The 21,977-nt window shown below is 34.5% G+C and overlaps 1 protein-coding gene across 1 annotated transcript in view; it reads right to left on the bottom strand.

The window, feature by feature from the left end:
• Cmc1 (C-X9-C motif containing 1) overlaps positions 1–21,977 on the bottom strand; it is an 80,271-nt gene that overhangs the window by 4,056 nt on the left and 54,238 nt on the right. The window contains exon 3 of the mRNA XM_074074042.1: positions 4,126–4,216. Within this exon, the coding sequence (XP_073930143.1) occupies positions 4,126–4,216 (91 nt within the window). The remainder of the gene's footprint in view (positions 1–4,125; positions 4,217–21,977) is intronic.

Below are 21,977 nucleotides of genomic sequence, written 5' to 3'. Positions count from 1 at the left end.
AGGAGTCATACCTAGTGTCTTCTCCAAGTGCTTATCAGTTTCCTGCATGGTCCACTGATGATACGCTACACACTGGTGGGAAGAAATAAGAGCCATAAGGTCTGTTCATGAGCAGTAAATGAGTCAGGAAAAGATGAATCCTCATGGGCCTCTCTGCAGGTAAGGCTGGATATACAGGACCCTCCCAGGTCAGATATCCAGGCTGGTGACCTAACCCCTCCTTACTCCATATGCTAGAGAAAGCACAGACATACAGGCTATAGATGTCCCCTTCCCACAAAAGGTTGAGGCTGAAGGCCTTTGGGGGTTGGTGGGCTGAACCATCTGCTCCTTGCTCATCTCAGAGGGCTGAGTGCATTGCCTCAGGGAGATACTGCTGCACTCTCAAGGAGAGGGGTAGTAGACCTAACAGTGAGGAATTTAGGGCTCCTGGGCAGGGTTGCATTTGCTAAGTAGTCTTGGATTCCTGGATGCACTGTGTCCCTTGTCTTGTTCATATTCCATGTTTTTCTTCTGTAGCTTCATGGGCAGTCTGGGCATTGCATGTGTGTATTTCCCTCTGCTTCAGGAGAGCCTAGCCAATTTTAACTGTTCAAGTTGTTCCCTCTACCCCTACTTCTCATGCAGCCCTAACATTTTTGTTTGTCCTTTCCTCCCAACCAGGCCTGGTCCTGTTAGCATCTGAGATCAGAGAAGACTGTACATGTGCAAGGTGGTAACAGCCATCCTTGTCCATTTCTAATTGTAAAATTGCCCAGAGGCTTACTTTTTTAAAAAATATATGCATCCTTTGCAAGGAGGCAGACAAAGAACTTAGAGGTTTTTTAAAGGAAATGCTCTAACAAAAGAGAAGGGCTAGATCTCTTCCCTCTTTCAATATGAGAACTGAACTTTTATTTATTTTACCTTGAATTTGCTTTACAACACGCTACCATGAGATACCAGTTCCCTCCCTGTTTCTCCTCTCTACTTGTGATGATTCCCAAGTCCTGACCAAAGTCAGACATGTGCAGTAAACTTTCTCAAGTGGTAGTGGTACAAAGGGGACCTAAAGGACAAGTAACAAACATGAGCAATTGCTCTTCCTCTAGCCTGCTTATATTTTTGCCCATACTTATGTTCTCATGGGGAGTTCAGTATGATCAGTTGGAGTAAGGGATGCAACTATTAAGTTATTACAGACAACGTCTTGGCCTATGGGTTATACTGTTCCTCTTATATCCTGCTGTGCTTGAGTTCTCTTAATGAACCAGCCCTTCCCAGATGGCAGAGATTTGATCTCTCTGACTTATGATACACATCGACTGGTACAACAGTTGACAGAATATTAGGAATTAGATTCTATGCTAAGGAAACTTAGTGCATACTCTATTAGGGTGAGTATACTCCTGTACGATCTGAACCATCTCTTGATCTCTCTAGATTTGTATCTGAGTTAGCCCATTGTGCTAACTCTAATAAGACAATCTTTGAGTTTCTCTTGCCTGTCTTCATTCCTATACAGACCCATTACACTGTTTTTTTGAGACAAGAATAACCATGGGGCTGTGTTTGGTGAATCCTAAAGGGATTCATGGGTTTTTCTCAGTATTCCTATTTGTCATACATAGGGTCTTATAGAATATTTAAAGGCCTGTGTAGATGCTACTCTACTATCAGGTCCAACTGGTTTAGCAGTCAGCATGCAAATCTACAGGATATGAAAGACAATTTAAGTGGGGAGTCAAGCACCAGTGCTTCTATGGGAATCTGGGGTGAGAGATATGCATAGAATCTCCCACAATTACAGACAAGTGCTCCTACCAAATGTTTCTAGATTTTAGAACTCAACTTAAGGATGGTACTAAACATGGAAAAATGAATGATGACATTTACTGCCTGTATATTATTATTTTGTCTTGATTCTTCAATTTATATGTAATTTGGCATTATATGTATGGCATTATATGTGACATTATAAAGCTCTAGCAGAGTTGGGCATGGTGGCATGGGCCTATAATCTCAGGATTCGGTTTCAAAGCTTGTCTGGGTTACATAGCAAGACCCTGTTTCAAGAAATAAATAAACAAAAAATAAAAAGTAAAGCATTGAGAAAGTTTAACCTTTTAAGAGGGTTTTGAATTTCATAGACTCACAGCAGTTTCATAAGCTTCACCTGGAAGACTGCAATTCAAGGCTGGCCAGCCTCATGACATCAGTTCTATTTTTGTTTTGAGAGAAGGTGTTCCTGTGTGGCTCATACTTGTTTAAAATTTGCCATGTGCCCCAGACTGGTCTCAAACTTGAGATCCTACTGCCTCAGCCTCCTAAGTGCTGGGAATGACATCAGTTATTTATGTGTAAGAACAGGAATTGATTTTGGAGTGCAGTGTCTATGGGATGAGCTTGGACTTTGGGTTGTCTTCATTACTTATGATACGTAGCTTTGTGCTTACTTAAGAGATGATTTTAAATATTTTACATTTAGGGACATGACAAAATGTGTCTGTAATATATTTCAATCCTACATAGTGAACCCAGCAGTCTCAGGGTGACTGGTCTGTTCAGCAGGCACCTTTTCTCTGAGACCTTCCCACACTCTTTTGCTTTCTGTATGACTCAGTTCTCAGGCCAAAGCTGCTTGATTTGGTATTTTTCACCTGACCCTATGTGAGCAAATGCATGCTAAGTCTCATTAATCCCCTTTTACTGAAAGAATATAATTTAGAATACCTCCTGAGCTTTGTTCATTTCCGGTTTCTTTAAAACTATGGTTTCTTGCATTTTATAAAGTTTTTATGTTCTTTAAATGAAATGTTTGAGAACAAAAAACAATCTTCTCTTAAGTACACTAGGGAAGAACAGTATATCATAGAATGAATTCACTCCTTTACAGTAAAGAGCCTGGTACAGCTGCTGTCCTTAAATCAAGAGTTGCTGTTGATATTGAGAGGGGGAAAAAAAGTATGTTAATACTGAAAATATTCAGTGTGTTTCTTCATCTATGAATAAGTTTGGATTATCTCTAACATTCCTTCTAACTCCAACATTCTTAAAATCTGTAAGTTTATGCACACATAATTTGTTATTTTTAAAAATATGAGATTCAGACAATCATTACTTTTTTATTCAGTCTCCTAAGACTTTCTTTCACAAAGAAGCAGAGTATAAAACATAAAAGGAAATGAGGAATGGCTAAAATTAAGACACACACAACTATCAATTAATAATACTTGATATTCTGCAATAAAAAATTAAGATCACACTACTATCAATACTTGATAGATATTCTGCAATACTATCTGTCAGTAATGTGGATAATAAAATGTAGAGAGATAAAACAGAAAACACCTACAATCAAAGACTTCTGTACACTTTCACGTAAGAATTTAAGGAATTACAACAAAATATTAGCGAACACAATACTAAAATCTTATTTTAAAAATTAAGTTCAAAAATCTAAATCTGCTTTTACATCTTTCATATGATTTGCTGCAACTTTTCTAGGAGTTAAACAACCCAACAAATCACAAGATTGGAAAAGTTCTTAGAGATAAGCTAATTCAGTCTCTTTCCATTAAAAAAAAAATTAGTCTTTACTATATTCCGTAAATCAACCTGTTCATGAAAAGGGATTTGACAAATCACATGAAAAATCATACATTTTTGTTTGCTGACTTCCTATTTTTAAACAAATATAATGTCAACAAACATAATTTGAAAAAAAACTTTTTACAAATTGTGGGAGTTGGTTTGTTTGTTTTTTGCGGTACTGGGGCTTAGAACTCAGGGCCTTCACTTTGAGCCACTCTGCCAGTCCTTTTGTGATGGGTATTTTCAAGATGGGGTCTCCTGAACTACTTGTTTGGGCTGGCTTCGAACCACCATGATCCTCCTGATCTCTGCCTCCTGAGCAGCTAGGATTACAGCTGGGAGCCACTGGCAACCAGCCAAATATGTGTGTTTTTCTTTTAGAATATTCTTCAACATATTAAAACTTTAGATGCAGCCAACAACATGAGAATCTGGTGTTAGGGAAGGTGCAGAATATATTATAGATAATGAGTCAGTTAACATAGGAAAGGGAGGGAAGGAGGGAGGGAGGGAAGGAGAACAAACGCTCAAACACTGAGGTAACTAACTTACTAAGCAGTGAGACATTCTTTCAATGCAGAATTTTCTTTCCGGCATTTTACTACCATAAGGATTCCAGACTCCTTGCAACATTTGGTAAAATCTGAAATAAAAAAATTTGAAAGGAAAAATAACCTGTAATTATATCAATATAATGTTTAATAGCTCTAAAACATTCACTTACCATCCACTACATACATAGTGCTTTGCATACAGGACATTTTGTCAACTAAAGACACAAATGGTAGAAAAAGGCAGAATAAAGATGGGTATCATTCACTCTGTAGTAATAAACAAGATTTGAGAGGAGGGAGAGAGGACTTCTGATACAAAAGGAAAGCAGGCTTTCTGGAGATAAACATAATATAGAGACCAAGTAGCATTTCTAGTAGGGGAAGAGTGTATTCTAAGGGAAATAAGAATAGTCAAAATTGTTTCTGCTGCCAATCTCAGGGTGTCATCTCAGAATAAGGCAGAGATGGAGGACTCCACCTGACTCCAGCCTGTTTTAGAAAGCCCAAGCAATGGTGCCATAACTTTACAGGACTGTTTTCTTTTTAGTTCCCAAGTAAGCTCTACATGTGGTGGAAATTTCAAATGGTATTCTGCCAAATTTCCATTCCAGTAGCTTACCTTTTAAATTGTACTAGCTCCGTATTTGCCTTTTCAGTACCACTGACCCAGAAAAGCCTGGTACCATATTCTAGACCACTTGCCACTCTGTCTTGTGTTTGCCTTAGGTCAGATTGAGTTCTCTTTTATCTTTTCCTCAGGACACCACACTTTGCTTTCCACCTTTTGCAGCTATCTTCCTCACTATTCTGGGCCCTCCTTTTTAACAATGACTGCTCTGGTTCCAGGATCTGCCACCTCTATTCTGTCAACAAATCTACCATTTCTATCTCAGATGATAAAACATGACATTAGCCTCACAAAGACTCTGTAGGCAAAACAATATCTCCTCAATGTCTTTTATAGCTCTTTTAATTCAAAATTATCAAGATTCTCCTCTTTCTTGAGCTATGTATTATCTTTCTAATTATTGAGGAATAAAAATTATTTTAATTAGCTTAAAGCATGCAGTAACTTCAGGAATCTCCATGAAGCTACATACTTACAATATGTAATAAAAATATCCTTAAGCCACACCAACCAAAAGTGACTGAGATATGTTTAATATATAAAAATTAGTCAGAAAACAAAAAACCAGTCAGAGCTGGTGCTAGTGGCTCACACCTATTATCCCAGCTACTTGGGAGGCTGAGATCAAGAGGACTGTGGTTTGAGGCCAGTCCAAGCAAATAGTTCAAGAGACCCCATCTCCAAAATAACCAGAGCACAATGGACTAGAGGTGTGGTTCACATGGTAGAGTGCCTACTTTGCAAGTACAAAGCCATCACTTCAAACCCAGTCCATTCGAAAAAAAAAAAACAAAAAGGTAGTACGCACCTGTAATCTCAGCTATTCAGGAGGTGGAGGCAAGGGATTGCAAGTTCAAGGCCAACACAGGAAAAGTTTCCAAGACCCTCTCTCAAAAACAAAATAAAAACAAAATGGTTGGGAGCATGGCTCAAGCAGTAGAGTACTTGTGTAGTAAGCGTGAAGCTGTGGGTTCAATGCCTAGTACCTCTCCCCAAAAGAATAAAAAATTCATTAGGGGGGCTTTGCCATAACAAGAGCCCTACAGTATAGATATCCGTATCCACTGTAGCAATGGGACTATATGCTGAGAAGGACAAGTAGAATAGGAACAAAGACAAAGGATGCAAAAAAAGATATTATTTCAAATAATTTAAAGTGCATGATCACATGGAATTATGAGTGATTTGTAATACCCCTTCAGAGTTCCATGGGATAAACTCCCTTTAGCTTCTGTGTGCAAGTCTCAGCACTCCCACTATTTATATTCCTTCCCAACTCAGCTTAATTGTTAAAACTGAACCTCATCAAGTACCTTCTCCGTTCCAACTACAAATGCTCCTGTCCTTTGTGCAAATGAGCTGGACACATGGGCCAAATCAAACTAAGGAAGATTCTTTCGTGTCTTTTGACAAAAGACATACTACAACTCAAAACAGAAACACTAAGGAGAAGCCACATGGCTATCAAAAAAAACATTAACTTCAACTCTAGAATACCTATTTATACTTACATATTAACTTTCACACTTACAGTACCATCTTAAGATGTCAAGTTTAAGATCTCAAATAAAAGTTAAGACATGGGCAATCCTCAAAGGTAATGTGTATAAAAAGTTAATCTGGAATTGACTAAACTGGCTAAAGGATTCTTTATGAGACCTGCCACATTCAATGGTAGTAATGAACAATAAACTGGACTCCCCTGCACCACCTTACTGTTACTACTACCACATTGTACCTCCACTAAACTATTTCACTCAGATAATGTCTAGTAGAAAGATTACTGGCATCATAAATTTTGCCTAATGAAAATATATGCTAGTTGACCAATCCCCAGTTCTTTTTTGGAAAACACCACATCATGAATTTACTGACTTAAGAGACTCAACATAGAATGCTTAGGCATTGCATTGTTTTAAGATTTGTTTTCTCTAAAACAATTAAAATATCTTTAGAAGGAAAGTGATGGAAAATAGCATTTATATATTCTGATTCCATTAAACGGACAGCCTATACATTTTCATGCTTAACCCAAATCGCTTCAGGAGTAATTATTATTACTGTCTTAAAGCCTCAAGCAGTTTACAAGGTTTTTGTCATTTATTTAGCAACAAGATTTTATTTTTCTTTCATTTTACCTTAGTGAATGTTCAAGTAATAGTGATACTGCTAATAATGCCAACTGATTCCAAAATGATATCTAAAACAACCTTAAAATTGCTTCTATTTTAATTTTATGTTAAATGTAAAGAGTTGTATACCTGATTTTAACAATAATTTAATTTTAATTACCATTAGGATTATGAAAATGTCATTCTATAAGACATATCTTAAGGTAGTGCAAAGAAACATCATCAACAGTGGAGAGACTGTTAAGTTATTCCAAAAATTAACTAAGCGTGCACTCAAAATCTTTTTTCTTTAAAATATCAAGAACATAAAATTCCATCTTTTCTTTTGAACATTCTCCATTTCTCTCAAAGAAACTACTTTAATATTATATAATAAACTATTGGTAAAAATATTCTTTGGATATTAAAACATTTACCTCAAGAAAATGTAAGAAAAATGAAAACTTCAGTCTAAGATAATGGACAAAATAATCATTCCTACTGTACTTAAGTAAAAGTCTATATAATTTCCAAGTACAAGTAGTCTATGTGATATGAAAAACTTTCTGGGAGACTCCATGTAGAAACAGTAATACAAATGAGAAACTATAAAGATTTTTTAAAAATCATTTATGGAACTTTAGGGTATACTTTATTTAAATAACACCAAATAACTATAAGCATCCTTAATCAAGCCAAGGATAAATACTTATGGGGCAACAACTATAACTGGAGCTAGAAATATCACATACTTGATCTTTTACATTTTTTCTTTGCTCTTACTGAGCTTCATGCAAGGTATTATTTTGGAAATAACAGTTACCCAGTTAAAACTAAAACATTTACTGAGAATTCAAATAAATATCTCAAATAAATATCCTCATTGAGTTTTAAGAACTCAAATAAATATCCCCATTGTTTCATGTCTCTGAGTGTAACCACTGTATAAATTTTCATAAATTATTTTTTCACGAAAATTTCACCTTTAAATAGCACTTATTTGTTAATTTCCAGTAGTTTTATTTCCTTAACCAGTAAATTGATTAAAAAAATCCTTGGGTTTTTTCCCTTGCATTACAAATAGTAGATATATTTAGATACTAATATAATTTAGAATTTTAATATATAAGCAATATGTAATATTTCCATAACTGCATCATTATCTTAGTGGCTTTCACCTTTGAGGACTTTAATTGAAATAAAAAATATTTAGGTGATCTTGCTTATTAAAAAAATACAGTAGTATACATTTTAAAAATCAACCAAATTCTTAACGTATCACATCAACTCTACAAATGAAAATCTTAAGCACAAAACTATTTCTTTATATAGAAGTAGATAAGGATAAAAAACAGAAACATACATTAAACATAATGTATAAAATATCTTCTGATCAGCTACTGAATTATAGGAAGTTTTAAAAACACAGGACTGAAAACAGTACAATTTGGGAGGCTCTAGATGCTGACTTACGTAAGATTTCCCTTCAGACAAAGATGTCTGCAACTCTAAATTTATAATGTAAATGAAAATCTAAAACTAAAGTTCCTCAAGAAAAATCTACTTTTTATGTGAAGACTTCTGTACCCAATATTCTATTGCCAGGCCCCTGTAGATAATGCCTAAATGCAGTATGAATTTCAGTCATCATTATCCCCTCAGAAAGCTGTAATAAAAAGCTAGGAAGACAACATAAGCATACCCTCCAGTTTTAGGTGTAAGGACAAAGGACTGAGCCAAAGCCAAGACAGTAAGACAGTACTTTGTCCTTTTCTTTGTAATGACTGCTCACTGAACTGAAGGAAACCAAGGCAAATAAAGCACGTTTTTCTGTATAACCAACAGCATAAAAAGAATTTCATCAGGTTCATGAGAACTTTAAAACATTCTGAATTTATATAAATTAGTTAATAAGAGTTAGTAATAAAACTATAGATCTATTTTCAACCTGTGTGTTAGTGATTTTGGAAAAATCCCATCTAATCTTTATGAAAAGCCATATTATAAATAAACACAGACTGGATGACAAATTAGTAAATTAAGGCAAATGCAATTTAAAAAGTATTTCAATGAGTCTTTTTCAGCAAACATTCTAACCAAAGGGGAAAAGAAGAATTCTATGGATAATTTCCCAAGAATTCAAAAAAACCAATATTTCAAATGGAAAAGCAATGATCTTTTCCAAAAATACACTTTGGAATAGTGGCTTCTTCACTGTACTCACAGTCTTAAAAATTCTTGGTGCCTAAAGGCAAATCTGTAATACTGTTGATGGGAAACTGTCAAATCATGTTGTTACCTTAACATATAAGAAGATTCATTTTTAAATACTGTATTAGCTTTTTCTTTAATTTCCAAAGTGAAAAAAATCACCTATATGCCCATATTCACAATGCAACAATAACTAATAGTGTTTACTGGGTACTAGGCACTGTCCAATGAGTTGTTTTATATGTATAAGCTGATTCAATAAAATTGAAATATCTAATTTTCACATACTCCTTCAGTACTGATCCAGAGACTTATAAAATATCATTTATTCATTCAATAAATATTTTCAAAGTATTTACTATGTGCTTAGCACTGTGAGAGGTTTTGGGGTTTTTAGGTTTAACAAGATAGAGAGGATTCCTGCTCTGTGGGAGTTAATATAAGTCCCTGAGGCAGACCAGTAATTAAAAAGTGCCAATAACTTAAGGGGAGAGAAGGATAGGAGGGAAGGAGTGAATCACAGAATGGAACCCCAAACATTTTCAAGAAGGGTTTCCCATGTGGAGTACTTTTAAGCTAAGATCTACCATGTTCAGTAAACAGAAGGAAGAGCATGCTGGGCAAAGGAAGAAGCACAGGAGAAGGTCTGGTGATGGACGGATAGGACATATTACAAAGGATAATTCTGAATTGCTGTAACTTTTGTTATTAGTTTTGTGTGTGTGTGTGTGTGTGAGAGAGAGAGAGAGAGAGAGAGAGAGAGAGAAGAGAGAGAGAGAGAGAGAGATGTAAGGTAAAGAAAAGGCATGTAACTAAGTATAACCTGGAGTTAAGTGTTAAAATGCTTAGGCTTTGTTATAAGAACAATAAATCCTCAGAAGGGTTTTTAAAAGGGAAGAGCATAATCATATTTGCTTCTGCAAAAAGCTGAAGAGGAGGAGGGAAAACAGGACTAGATATAAGAAAATTTGTTAAGTAAGAAATTTGGTAATTCAAGCAAGAGATGGAAGGATAAAAAGGCAGAGGAGCAAAAGTGGGCAGAAATGTATAAATACAACCAAAACTTAAGAGAACTAACAGCACTAGGTACATAACAGATAACGAGGGTAACAAATACAGTCCCAGATAATGTCTACATTTCTTGTTGGGTACATGATGGCAAAGTCTGATGACTTAATAGACATCAGAAAAAAAATCAAATGTAAACACATCACATACACATACCAAAAAATGAACAGTATACACTCTATTCTATTGTGGTGGGAGCCAGTGGAGGAGGACAGAATAAAGATGATGATGAATTTAGGGAATGATAACTCCCAGATGGAGTTGTCAAGAAGGAAGTTAGTGATAGGATTCTAAAGCAAGTCTGAAGATACTGTTTTCACAGGAGTGAGTTATTAAAGAATACTGAGGAGAGGCCCTGGGCAACCATTCAGGAATGCCAAGGGTCTAGGGTACTGATGTACCTGTGATGTGATGTGACATCACAGAAGTCAAGAAAACAAAGTGTGTGGCCCTCAGGCCCTCAGTATATAATTAGATCCACAAAATACATTTTATCTTTTAAAATTTCATCCTAACTATTGCCAGGATTATTTCTGTGACTTTTCTTTTCTCAGAGGCCTTCGCAAAACAAATTGACATGTTTTCTTCTTCTTTCTTTTTGTGGTGCTAGAGACTGAACACAGGGCCTTGTCATGGCAAGTTCTCTACCACTGACCTTCATAGCCCAGTCAAAACATATTTTAATATAATCCTAACATATGGTAATTTAATAAAAACTCATTCATTCTTGCAATTATAAAATAGGTTCACTGGATCTTTGTATAAAGCTATGATACAAAATAGAAATTATTTATCTTATTTTCCTGTATCTTGAAAGAGTTTATTATTTCATCTTAAAAATTATTTTATAATGACTCATCAGGTATTTCCAACTATGCTAAAAATTACTAAAATAACAATAAAATGATATTTCCTAACTAAACACAGATGAGATTTGAGGGTAAGGCAGGATAATAGCTCCCAAAGATGCCCAAGTCATATTCCCTGGAAGTTGTGAATGTTAGGTTATATGACAGAGGGGAACTAAGGTTGTAGATAGCATTAAGACTGAGAATCAGCTGACCTTAAAATAGGGAGATCATTCTAAATTATCTGGGATGGCCCAAAGTAATCACAGTTTCCTGAAAATGAAAGAGAGAGGCAGAAGAGAAAAAAAAAAGAAGTATGATGGCAGCAGAGAGATATGCTATCTTGCTGGCTTGAAGGAAGAAGAAGGGGAACACCAACCAAGAAATGAAGACAGCTTTTGGAAGATGAAAAAAGGTAAAGAAATGGACTGTACCCTAGAGTTTCCAGAAAGGAACACAACTCTGCCGGCACCTTGATTTTCAGCTCAGAGAGAACTATGTTAGATTGTGGAAGTACAGAACTACAATGTAATAAACTTGTGCTGTTTTAAGCTACTGAGTCTGCATAATTTGTTATGGTAGAATGTAAAACTAGTAACATCCAAGGTGGAAAAAACAAAACTAACCAAAATGTCTCATATCTATTAGATGAATTAGAATGCAAAGAAACCAACAGCAGTCCTTCTGGACCTTAATGATGGTGGTAAAATTGATCATATAAGCACATAACCATAGACTATGAGTCTTCAGCTGACAGTATCCTAAAATGAATTTCTCCAAATCAGGAACTGGTAAGTCCATAATATATTTTTAAGGACAAAAAGGAAATATGGCATTTTCATCCCTTAGTCATTCATGCAATATTATATAATGAAACCTGTACTATCCTATTATGCTAAAGGGACAAAGGCAGTATTCCTTCCATCTTTTATGATATCTGTGTGCTGAAATGTACTTGATCAAAAAGTCAAAAAATATAATAAACAAGGGTAACTAGGAGAAAACAGTACTTCTAGTATTTATAATTCTAAAAATGAAATGTTTTCAATTGTGGGGTGAAAAAGATAGTTACTGTCACTTTAGCAAATTATTGCATTTTAAGGACTCAAGTATAAGAAGAATCAGGATTAATGGTAAAATGGAACCTATTAAAGATGTTTTTGCCATCTAAAATCAAATCTATAAAATAAATACAGTCTATGTTCATGTAGGTAGGCAGTGGCATTCAAAGGACATTAAATGGTTCAAGTATAAAATATTAAAACAAAGAAAATGGGTAATAAAAATATTAATATTTCTAAAGCTTCTATCCCTTCATTTTTATAAACTATTTTGTATATGATTTTAAAACATAACAACCAAATAAAACAAATGGTGCCCATCTGATGACTATTTTGAGAGAGGAGAGTTTGAATTAAGGAAGGAATGGTCACTATTGTCAAATAGTGCTAAGACATCTACTAAAATGAGTGAAAAGTGTTAAAGTTTTAAGTCACATTGCCATCTAGAAATATCTTTTGATTCACATAATGCCAGAGAGAAGATCAGAACAGACAAAAATTACTACCTTTGCAGCACTGGGATTTGAACCTAGGGCCTTGTACTTATTAGGCAATAAGCAATGCACCCAGCCCTTTTGGTTTTATTTTTCAGGTAGGTGTCTCCCCAATTCTCCTACTTAAGGGTAGCTGGGAAGACAGGTGCACACCACCATGCCCTGCTTTTTCTCTGAAATGAGAATCTAGCTGACTTATTACCTGGGCTGGTCTAGAACTCTACAAATCTCTGCTTCCTGAGTAGCTACAATTACAGAGGTGAGCCACTGTGCCTGGCTGAAAATCTTTGTTTTTTATCTGATGCATTAAACATAGCTTTTATTTTCAATTCTCTAAGATGGCTATTTCTTTAAATCAAGTGTTGGTTTAATATAAAACGTAGTTCCTAACTTGAATGTGTTTATAACGTGTTGCAGACATATGAAGAAATTCAATACTAAACAGTTGTGTCTTTAATAGGTCACTTTGTGTTAATCTTTTAGACCTGCACTGTACAGTGTGGCAGTCACTCATCACATGTGGTTAGTGAGCACCTGAGAGGTGGCTCACCTGAATTGCAGTATGTTAAGTGTAATATATACATTGTATTTTGAAAACTTTTAGGATGAAAAAAGGAATATAAAATATTTAGTTGTTATAGCAATTACCTATTTAAAAGTTATTTTAGACATGTTAAAGAAAATTTAATGTTGAAATTAATTTTACCTTCTTAAATTAATTCCACACTTTAATGTGACTACTACGAATTTAAAATTATATATATGGCTTGCACTATATTGCTATTGGTCCCTGAAACTTCCTGTGATGATGGAAATGTTCCAGTAGTATAGCCACAAGTGGCTTCTGAGTACCTGAAATGTAGCTAATATGATTGAATAACTGGATTTTTCATTTTAATTGTTTTTTATTAAATTTAAGGAGCTACATGTATCTAGTGGCTACTATATGGAAAACACAGTTGTAGACATTTTTAGTTCCTTATACTACAGGTGAGATGCAAACAGACAGCTGGTGATGATTTGGATATTGTCTTGAATCTGTGATCATTTTAGCCTTTGTTATCTTTCATTTTTCTTCAGAATGTATTAATACATTTTTATCCATTGATTTATTTGTGGAGGGGCAGTACTGGGTATTGAATCCAGGACCTTGGACTATTCCCCCCTCCCAATCCTTTTATTTGTACTTTAGTTTTGAGATAGGTTCTTAGTAATTTTGTCAGGTTGCCCTTAATACTTGCAATCCTCTTGCCTCCGCCGCTTAAGTAGTTGAGATTATATTCTTTATCCCCTCCCCCCGGAATTGGGGTTTGAACTCAGGGCCTTGCATTTGCCACGCAGGTGATCTACTACTCGAGCCACTCCATCATCCCTTTTTACTTTAGCTATTTTTCAGGTTTTCCGTATTTTGCTTGGTGCCAGCCTGGACCTCAATCCTTCTACTTTTGCCTTCCTAGTAGCTGGGATAACAGGTGTGCACCACCACACCCTGCTTTTTTGTTTAGACAGGCTCTTCCTAACTTTTTTGCTCTGGCTGGCCTGGAACTACAATCCTCCCAATCTCCTGAATAGCAGGGATTACAGATGTGAACCACTAAAACAGGCCTTTCATTGATCTTTCTTAGGCCTATTAAAATACCTGATCAAATTAAAATATTTAAGGGGATAAAAGATAAAGCACTATAGCTAATAATTCAGGAAACTTTATCTGCTTGGCAGAATAAATGAGTAAGTGAACTAAATGAATGAGTGCTAAATTTATAATTCTCATTTTTATCAGATTTGAGTTGATTTAACTCATCCTTATGTTAAGAAATGATTTTGTTAAATAATTTTTCCCATTATTCTTATCTAATTTCTTTGAAACAGATCTGAATTTTTGATGCTGTTTATTATCATCACCTCTCCTGTTTAGTATTATATTAAGAATTTGTCCAAAGACAAAGTTCAAAAAAATAAAACTTAGGGGGCTTATGTAAACTAAAGTTTGAGGGGGCTATGCAAATTCATTATCTCAATTTGTCAGAATATAAATTAAGTGAGATTAAGATGTGATTTCTACAAGGAGTGCTTAAATATGTAGTACTTAGAACACAGATGGTTTTGTTTATGGAAAAAGCAAAGGCTGAAGATGCAATCAAAGTAATGTTCAATAGGGTCTAAAATGATTAATTTATTTCTCCATTGGAAGTAACTGTGTTACTTTGAGTGGCTTTTTTCTTATTTTTGTATTTTTCCATACTTGCAAGGTATTGAAAGGCATTTAATAATAATACCAATAAAAACATCATGATGGCAACTAAGATAAACTGAATGTTTGCCAGGTGTTTGGCAGTGCATGAAGTACTTTGTTTATTAGCTCTTATGAGCTTTACAAAAACTAGTATTACCTTCACTTACAAGATGAGGAAACTAACCTTTAAATAGACTGCAGCATATTTCCAAGATCATTTAGTATGGTACAGAATGATCTAGAACCAAGTCTTTTTAATTCAAGAAAAATATCTTAACTACTATCAGACCCCATTTATTCCCTCCCATCATAAGAACACAGGGAAAAACTCCTATAGCCACTAGAAATTTCTATGCCATCGAACACAGACAACTCAGGCCTGTTTTCTCAAAGGGAGGTGACAATTAAGACCTGGCAATGGCTCAGCACATTCCATCAGTGATAGAAAAATAAGGCAGCACTTATTGCTGATTTTTTACTATATGACAACTTAGTAATCACCTAAAATAAAATACCATCAGATACCTCAGCTCTCTGAATCTGTATCATATTCTCTGGAATTCCTACAAATATATTAAAATACTTCAAATGAGAATTTTACACATTAAAAAGCGGCTTCTCTACGATGAATATAATGAAGTACTAAATTTTATGTTTCAGATTTTAATTGCTACAGAAATTTGAAAGGTAGACATTAGAACAACCTACTAAGCAAATCACCAAATCACCCTACCTTTTACAAAGGACTACATGGAAGGAATGCCACAGTGTTTCCAAACACAATGTGTTTCCAGTGTCTCAAATCCATGAGCATTATTAAGGAAAGACAGAAGAAGAGGATTTAGAAAGCTACAAGGCAAGAGAACTACTAAGTGAATGAGTCTGTTTATACCATAAATTTTTCTTACATATCTCCTCTTTGTTCCCCAGTCTCCAGTGTTTCATTTAATTATTTATTTTGTTTCTTTGACACAGAGTCTCACTGTGGAGCCCAGGCTCTGGAGTTCTGGGATTACAAACATGTGTGACCACACCCAGCTTTTTCTTTTCTGAGATAGAGTATCACTTTGTTGCCCAGGCTGGTCTCAAATTCTTGAGACCAAGAATTTCCCAAGTAGCTAGGAATACAGATGCACAAAACTGCACTCAGCAATTTCCAAGATTTAAAGTGAAAACAGTAGCATGCACTAGAGCATATTCTATAATATTTCTGTTTTGGTTTAGAACACATGTGTGTTGGTATGCTGTATATAGGAACAGGTGCAAAATGACTGTGGAGAACATGTACGAAACAGGTAGCTGGGGTTACACCTCAGAGGAGGAACACTGGCAGTCTTAAAGGACTGAAGAAACATGTTGTGATAAGTTTAGGTACTCTACACCTAATAAAACATTAAGCTGAAAAAGAAAAAACAGCTTTAGGTCAGGAGCAATTAGCATGGAGTCCAGATAAGGGGAACCTTGGCTTTAATGAGTGAAGTGAGACAGCCAGCAAGCTCTCCACTGTTTCCCTAAGAAAATTCCTTTCCCTGAATCCCTGTTTAGCAACAGCTGGGTGGGAAACCCCAGTATATCTCACACTCTGGGGCTATTTCTGCATGCATATTTTAGTTTTACTAAATACTAATTGCTCTCAAATATAAATTTGGATATTCTGTTTTTGCCAAACATATGGCCACATATAGACAGTATTACTTTCTCTTCTACACTAGTATCAAGTGCAAAGCACTATCTAAAGGTAAAAAGACACTATCAAAAGTCACACCACTGCCTTTCTTTGAATTTAACACAGTCACACCAACTGCCAACTGCCAACAAGGAGATCTGACCATAAAATATGAGCTACCTTGCTAGTAAATAGATTCAAATTCTCAGTTTCAAAGAGAGAAAAAAAGGGGGGGGGGGAGGGGAATAAAAGATATGGCATACTAAATTTGATTAAGACATTTAGTAAGTATAATACCCACAGTTAACAAGGCAAGTCATTCCCTTCAGTTCTGGCTGCGTTTATTTAAAGACTTTACAATTTTACTACTTAGGAGCAAGTTCTATGGAGGTGTTATCTCACCATTTATATTTTCACAACACTTATGATATTGCTATCACACTCTTAAAATAAATGAAAAGCCCATGCCACATTTCAGAACAATATAATGCTACACTCTATTTTTACTTCTGGAAATAAACATTAAAATTCTGTATTGTGCACTTCAACGTTGACCATAAAAAAGTAAAACTATCATTTCTTTTTTATGCTGAAAAGTATACATGAAAAGTAGATATGATCACTTGGTTTTAAAATTAGGCTCTAGAAAATATATCGTTATAAAAATTCTGATAATAACATTTTATGACAAAATTATTATACTTTTAATTTTTTATTAAATTGTGATTCATTAGCATTTTACTTTAAAGATTAATCTGTGTATAGAAATGAATTTAGTGGTGCATTTAATGAGACAGGAAGATAGAAGGATGAACATGAAAAGATTATTTTACATTGTACTGCACGAGCTGTTTGATAATTCTAACATAGTCCAACAGAAAGCTTCTCCTAGATTGATCATGGTTCAGTTAACATCACTGAATATCTAATATCTCCAACTCAATTAATTCTCACCTGATTAAGATCAGACTGATATTCAAACTAAATCATCTCTCCAGTCAAGTAGAAATCAATATTTCTGATTTTACTTTTAAATTACAATAGAAAATAAAATACACGCATCTTCAGTATGCCAAGTGTAGCTTTTCTAGTCTACCATGGCATGGATAACACAGTTGATTAAAGTATTATTCTAATTTGAGCACCAATATGTACCAGAATCTGATTAATCTGAACAAAGAGATGGAGTAAAGTAATTAAATATATCTTATACAGGGCAAATAGAAAATTGACATAAAATAAACTTGACTTCTTTAAAACAAACCTCACTATTTATCAGCTCAAGTATTTAAGAATATAGTTTTATTAGATTGATTACTCTCAGGGAAAAAAAAAAGTTTGTGTCAGGCACAGATATTTATAAGATGGGTAAAGAAACAACTCTTTCAGACCATATTCTTTTGATTGCTAACCCCTCCAAAAAGCATGCACATACCTAGAAACAACTAAACTATTTCTATATGACTTTTCCACATAAAGAAGAACATACTGACCCATCCTTGTTTAGCAGGGAAATAAGTTTATCCAAAACTAAAATGCTTATGTATTTGTAACTGTTACTACTAAAGAGAACATGAAATGGATTTTACTCCTCTTTGGTTCCTTAATTCCCTTTATATTTAAGAAAAGGTAAACAGTGACGTCAAATTACTTGCTGAAATAATGGAATAAAAATGACTGCTTTGCTTGTTAGCAAACTCAAATATTTAGATGAAAATGACAAAATTTTCAAAATTTTTAAAAATGAAAATCATATCTAAATGTATGGTTTAACAGAGTAACATATATATACACACTCAACTATATATGTTATGTATGTATTATGTGAAAATACGTTATAGAAAAATTTTTATATAAAATAGAAAGCATAAAATACATATTTACCATTTCTAAGCCTGACAAATTAGGTTATTACCCATGTACTAAATAGTTGTAGGTATTATTTAACTTAGATGTGCATTTCTAATTTCTGAGATATATATCCCTTCATAAAGAAGAATTTGAGGAACAAGAATTATGTAAGTTATTTTGGAAGCATAGATTCCCAAAATTCATATCCTATGAGAAACAGACATAGAAGTTACTGACAGACCATAACTAAGGCCATCAAAATAAAATTTCAGTAAGATATATCTACAAGGTTTGTAAACTTGAGGTTGTGCTACCTAACTTAGAATTTGGACCATTTGTATATAAAATACAAATGCTATTCTTTACTTTTACAAAAGACTCCATCTTTTTTTTTTAACAATGCAGACATCCATTTGAGTTTCTTACTTATGAATGAAGCATACTTTCAAAGAAATATTTCTCATAGATGTTATGTGACTATACACAATGTACATATACCTACATAGATTTTACATATATATTTACACATATGTATACACACTAACAGTTTGTGCAAGCCCAAATTCTTAATGAGTAAGTACATCAATGCCCCATGTTTAAAAGTATAACTGTATTTTATTCCAGACCATTATTTGTTTCCCTTGGAGGAATGGAAACACAGTAGCCCGTATCTGAGGATTTATGTTTTTAAGGCTGAAGTTTTTGTTTTATGTAAAGTGCACAATTAAAATAGTTCATTTTATTTTCTAAAACACTGCAGACAGAAAACAAAAGTACATCTGCATAATGGCTCCAGGGCTGACACTGATGTCCAAGTTATCTGTTTGCAAGGCTTTATAGAACATTTCTGCTCTAGAATAATTATGTAGATGTGGTTATTCCCTAAAAAATTACTACCACCCATTAAACAACTGCTAAAGCAGAGGTCTCCATTACCATCCTAACAGGCTTCACAGAACCTGCAGCAGAGGTTCCATTTAGGAGTCTTTGCCCATCTCTCATACCCCAATCTCTGATTTCACAGGGCCTCACTCATCCTCTTCCATGGTCCAGGCAACCTCAGTTTCCTTTCAGAAACCAGTAACAAGGATTCAAAATGGGCTTTTAACTAAAACTTTACATATCTGTCAAGCTCACATTTGTATAAATTGCTAACTTGTATGTTTCAAGAGGAACATGAAGTAAGAATACTTCATTTGAATGAATGCTATTTTTTAAAAGGTTCTCTGCCTCCTCTATTAAATTACAGGGTATCTGTTATGCTAACACGGACTGCCTTAAGAATTCTCCAAATGGAACAGCAAAGTAGTAACATACCTAAAATAAACAAAAATTAAAAACAGAACTCCAGCAATAGTAAATAAATGACAAGAAATATCACATATCAGTAAAATACTAATTACTCAAGGAAGCCACAATGACTAATGAGTTTGAAGATGTAACAACTCACCATACACTATTAGAAAGAACTAGTCTCACATTTGCAAAGTTAAGGGGAGTTACAAGAACTGTAAACAACAATCTTTACTTTTACTTCCTACTGAATAGCCTATTAAACAATGTAAGTACAAATGATGAAATCAGTAATTATTCTAATGAGTTTATATCATTAGAATTCAAGATAATACGTGCTAACCATACTCATGCATAAAGCATTATTGTGAAATCTGTCAAAATCACAATATGTGGTCTTAAGAAGCACCTACTTAGAATGCACTGTTAGATAAGTATTATATTTTTGTTCTGTATTTTAAATAAATTTTATTAAAATAATAAAAACAGTAAAGCAGAGTTCATCTCTGGAAATCTTTTATTGTAAAACAGAAGTAGAAAAGGTGGCTTGTCACAGTCTTATTTGTTCGATTCCACAAAGAATATTTTTAATTTTAAAACAGAATGTCAACAGGGTTGATTGAAATAAAGAGAAATAAATTAATGCTAAATAATTACTGAGGAAGTTTTATTTATGGAAATGAATAATTCAGTGTTTTACAAAGCAAACTCAAGCAGCAGCTGCTTTGCTGACACTGAGCTAAAAAGAGCTTCTTCAAAATGTACAAACTAGAAAACCAGAGAATCATCATATTTTTTATGTCAAACCAGAAGTGACTTCCGAGGTCTTCTGATTTTAGTACAAAATCTTACACAGTTACAACACAAATGAACCAATCATTTAAGGAGTCACAGGCATTACGTTTTTCATGGACAATGTCTGTCACATTCTTAAGTGAATATATGCATAATTCCTGACCTAGTAAGTCTTATAACAGCTGGGAGAAGAGAATAATTCAGATTTCTAACAATCTGTTCCCAAACCACTTGGTCCTGGATTTTATGCAGATTTCAGAATGAATCCTAGACTGCCTTTTAACTCAGTGAAGTCCCAGTCTGCTTCCTATTTGCTGCCATATATCAAGGAGCTCTACTTCCTTTAAGAAGAAATGAACTCAAAGTTAACAAACATACTTGAGAGAAATTGTAGATGTGAGAGGCTCAGTTTTATTTTTTACTAAGTAATATATCCAAAATTTCTGTAGCAAATAGTTTCACAGACCAGTAGTTACTAGGTATAAAATGGGAAAATATTACAACTAGCCCCAAAGATAAAATTAAAGTAAGATTAAACACTTCCAAATGGCTACATAAGACAAAGGGCAATTAGGTTCTATATTTACCTTTTGTTTTTTTTTTTATTATTCATATGTGCATACAAGGCTTGGGTCATTTCTCCCCCCTGCCCCCACCCCCTCCCTTACCACCCCCTCCCTCTCCCCCCTACCCCCTCAATACCCAGCAGAAACTATTTTGCCCTTATTTCTAATTTTGTTGTAGAGAGAGTATAAGCCATAATAGGAAGGAACAAGGGTTTTTGCTGGTTGAGATAAGGATACCTATACAGGGCATTGACTCACATTGATTTCCTATGCGTGTGAGTACCTTCCAGGTTAATTCTTTTTTATCTCACTTTTTCTCTAGCTCCTGGTCCCCTTCTCCTATTGGCCTCAGTTGCTTTTAAGGTATCTGCTTTAGTTTCTCTGAGTTAAGGGCAACAAATGCTAACTAATTTTTTAGGTGTCTTACCTATCCTCACCCCTCCCTTATGTGCTAAAGCTTTTATCATGTGCTCAAAGTCCAATCCCCTTGTTGTGTTTGCCCTTGATCTAATGTCCACATATGAGGGAGAACATACAATTTCTGGTCTTTTGGGCCAGGCTAACCTCACTCAGAATGATGTTCTCCAATTCCATCCATTTACCAGCGAATGATAACATTTCGTTCTTCTTCATGGCTGCATAAAATTCCATTGTGTATAGATACCACATTTTCTTAATCCATTTATCAGTGGTGGGGCATCTTGGCTGTTTCCATAACTTGGCTATTGTGAATAGTGCCGCAATAAACATGGGTGTGCAGGTGCCTCTGGAGTAACAGTCTTTTGGGTATATCCCCAAGAGTTTTACCTTTTGTTTTATCTGTTGCCTACTGAAAACTAAAGCCTTCAACTCTTTGGATCACAAAAATACAAGACTATAAACAGAATTCTTTTCTATTAATTTTTTAACTGATACATAAAAACATAAATATTTACAAATTAACATGATGTTTCAATATATGCATACACTATGCAATGTTTAAATCAGTTTAAACATATCTATGTCCTCAGTTATCATTTCTTTGT

This window comes from Castor canadensis, chromosome 5 (assembly GCF_047511655.1).
Source record: "Castor canadensis chromosome 5, mCasCan1.hap1v2, whole genome shotgun sequence".
Taxonomy (NCBI): domain Eukaryota; kingdom Metazoa; phylum Chordata; class Mammalia; order Rodentia; family Castoridae; genus Castor; species Castor canadensis.
This window is presented reverse-complemented; position numbering and strand designations above follow the sequence as displayed.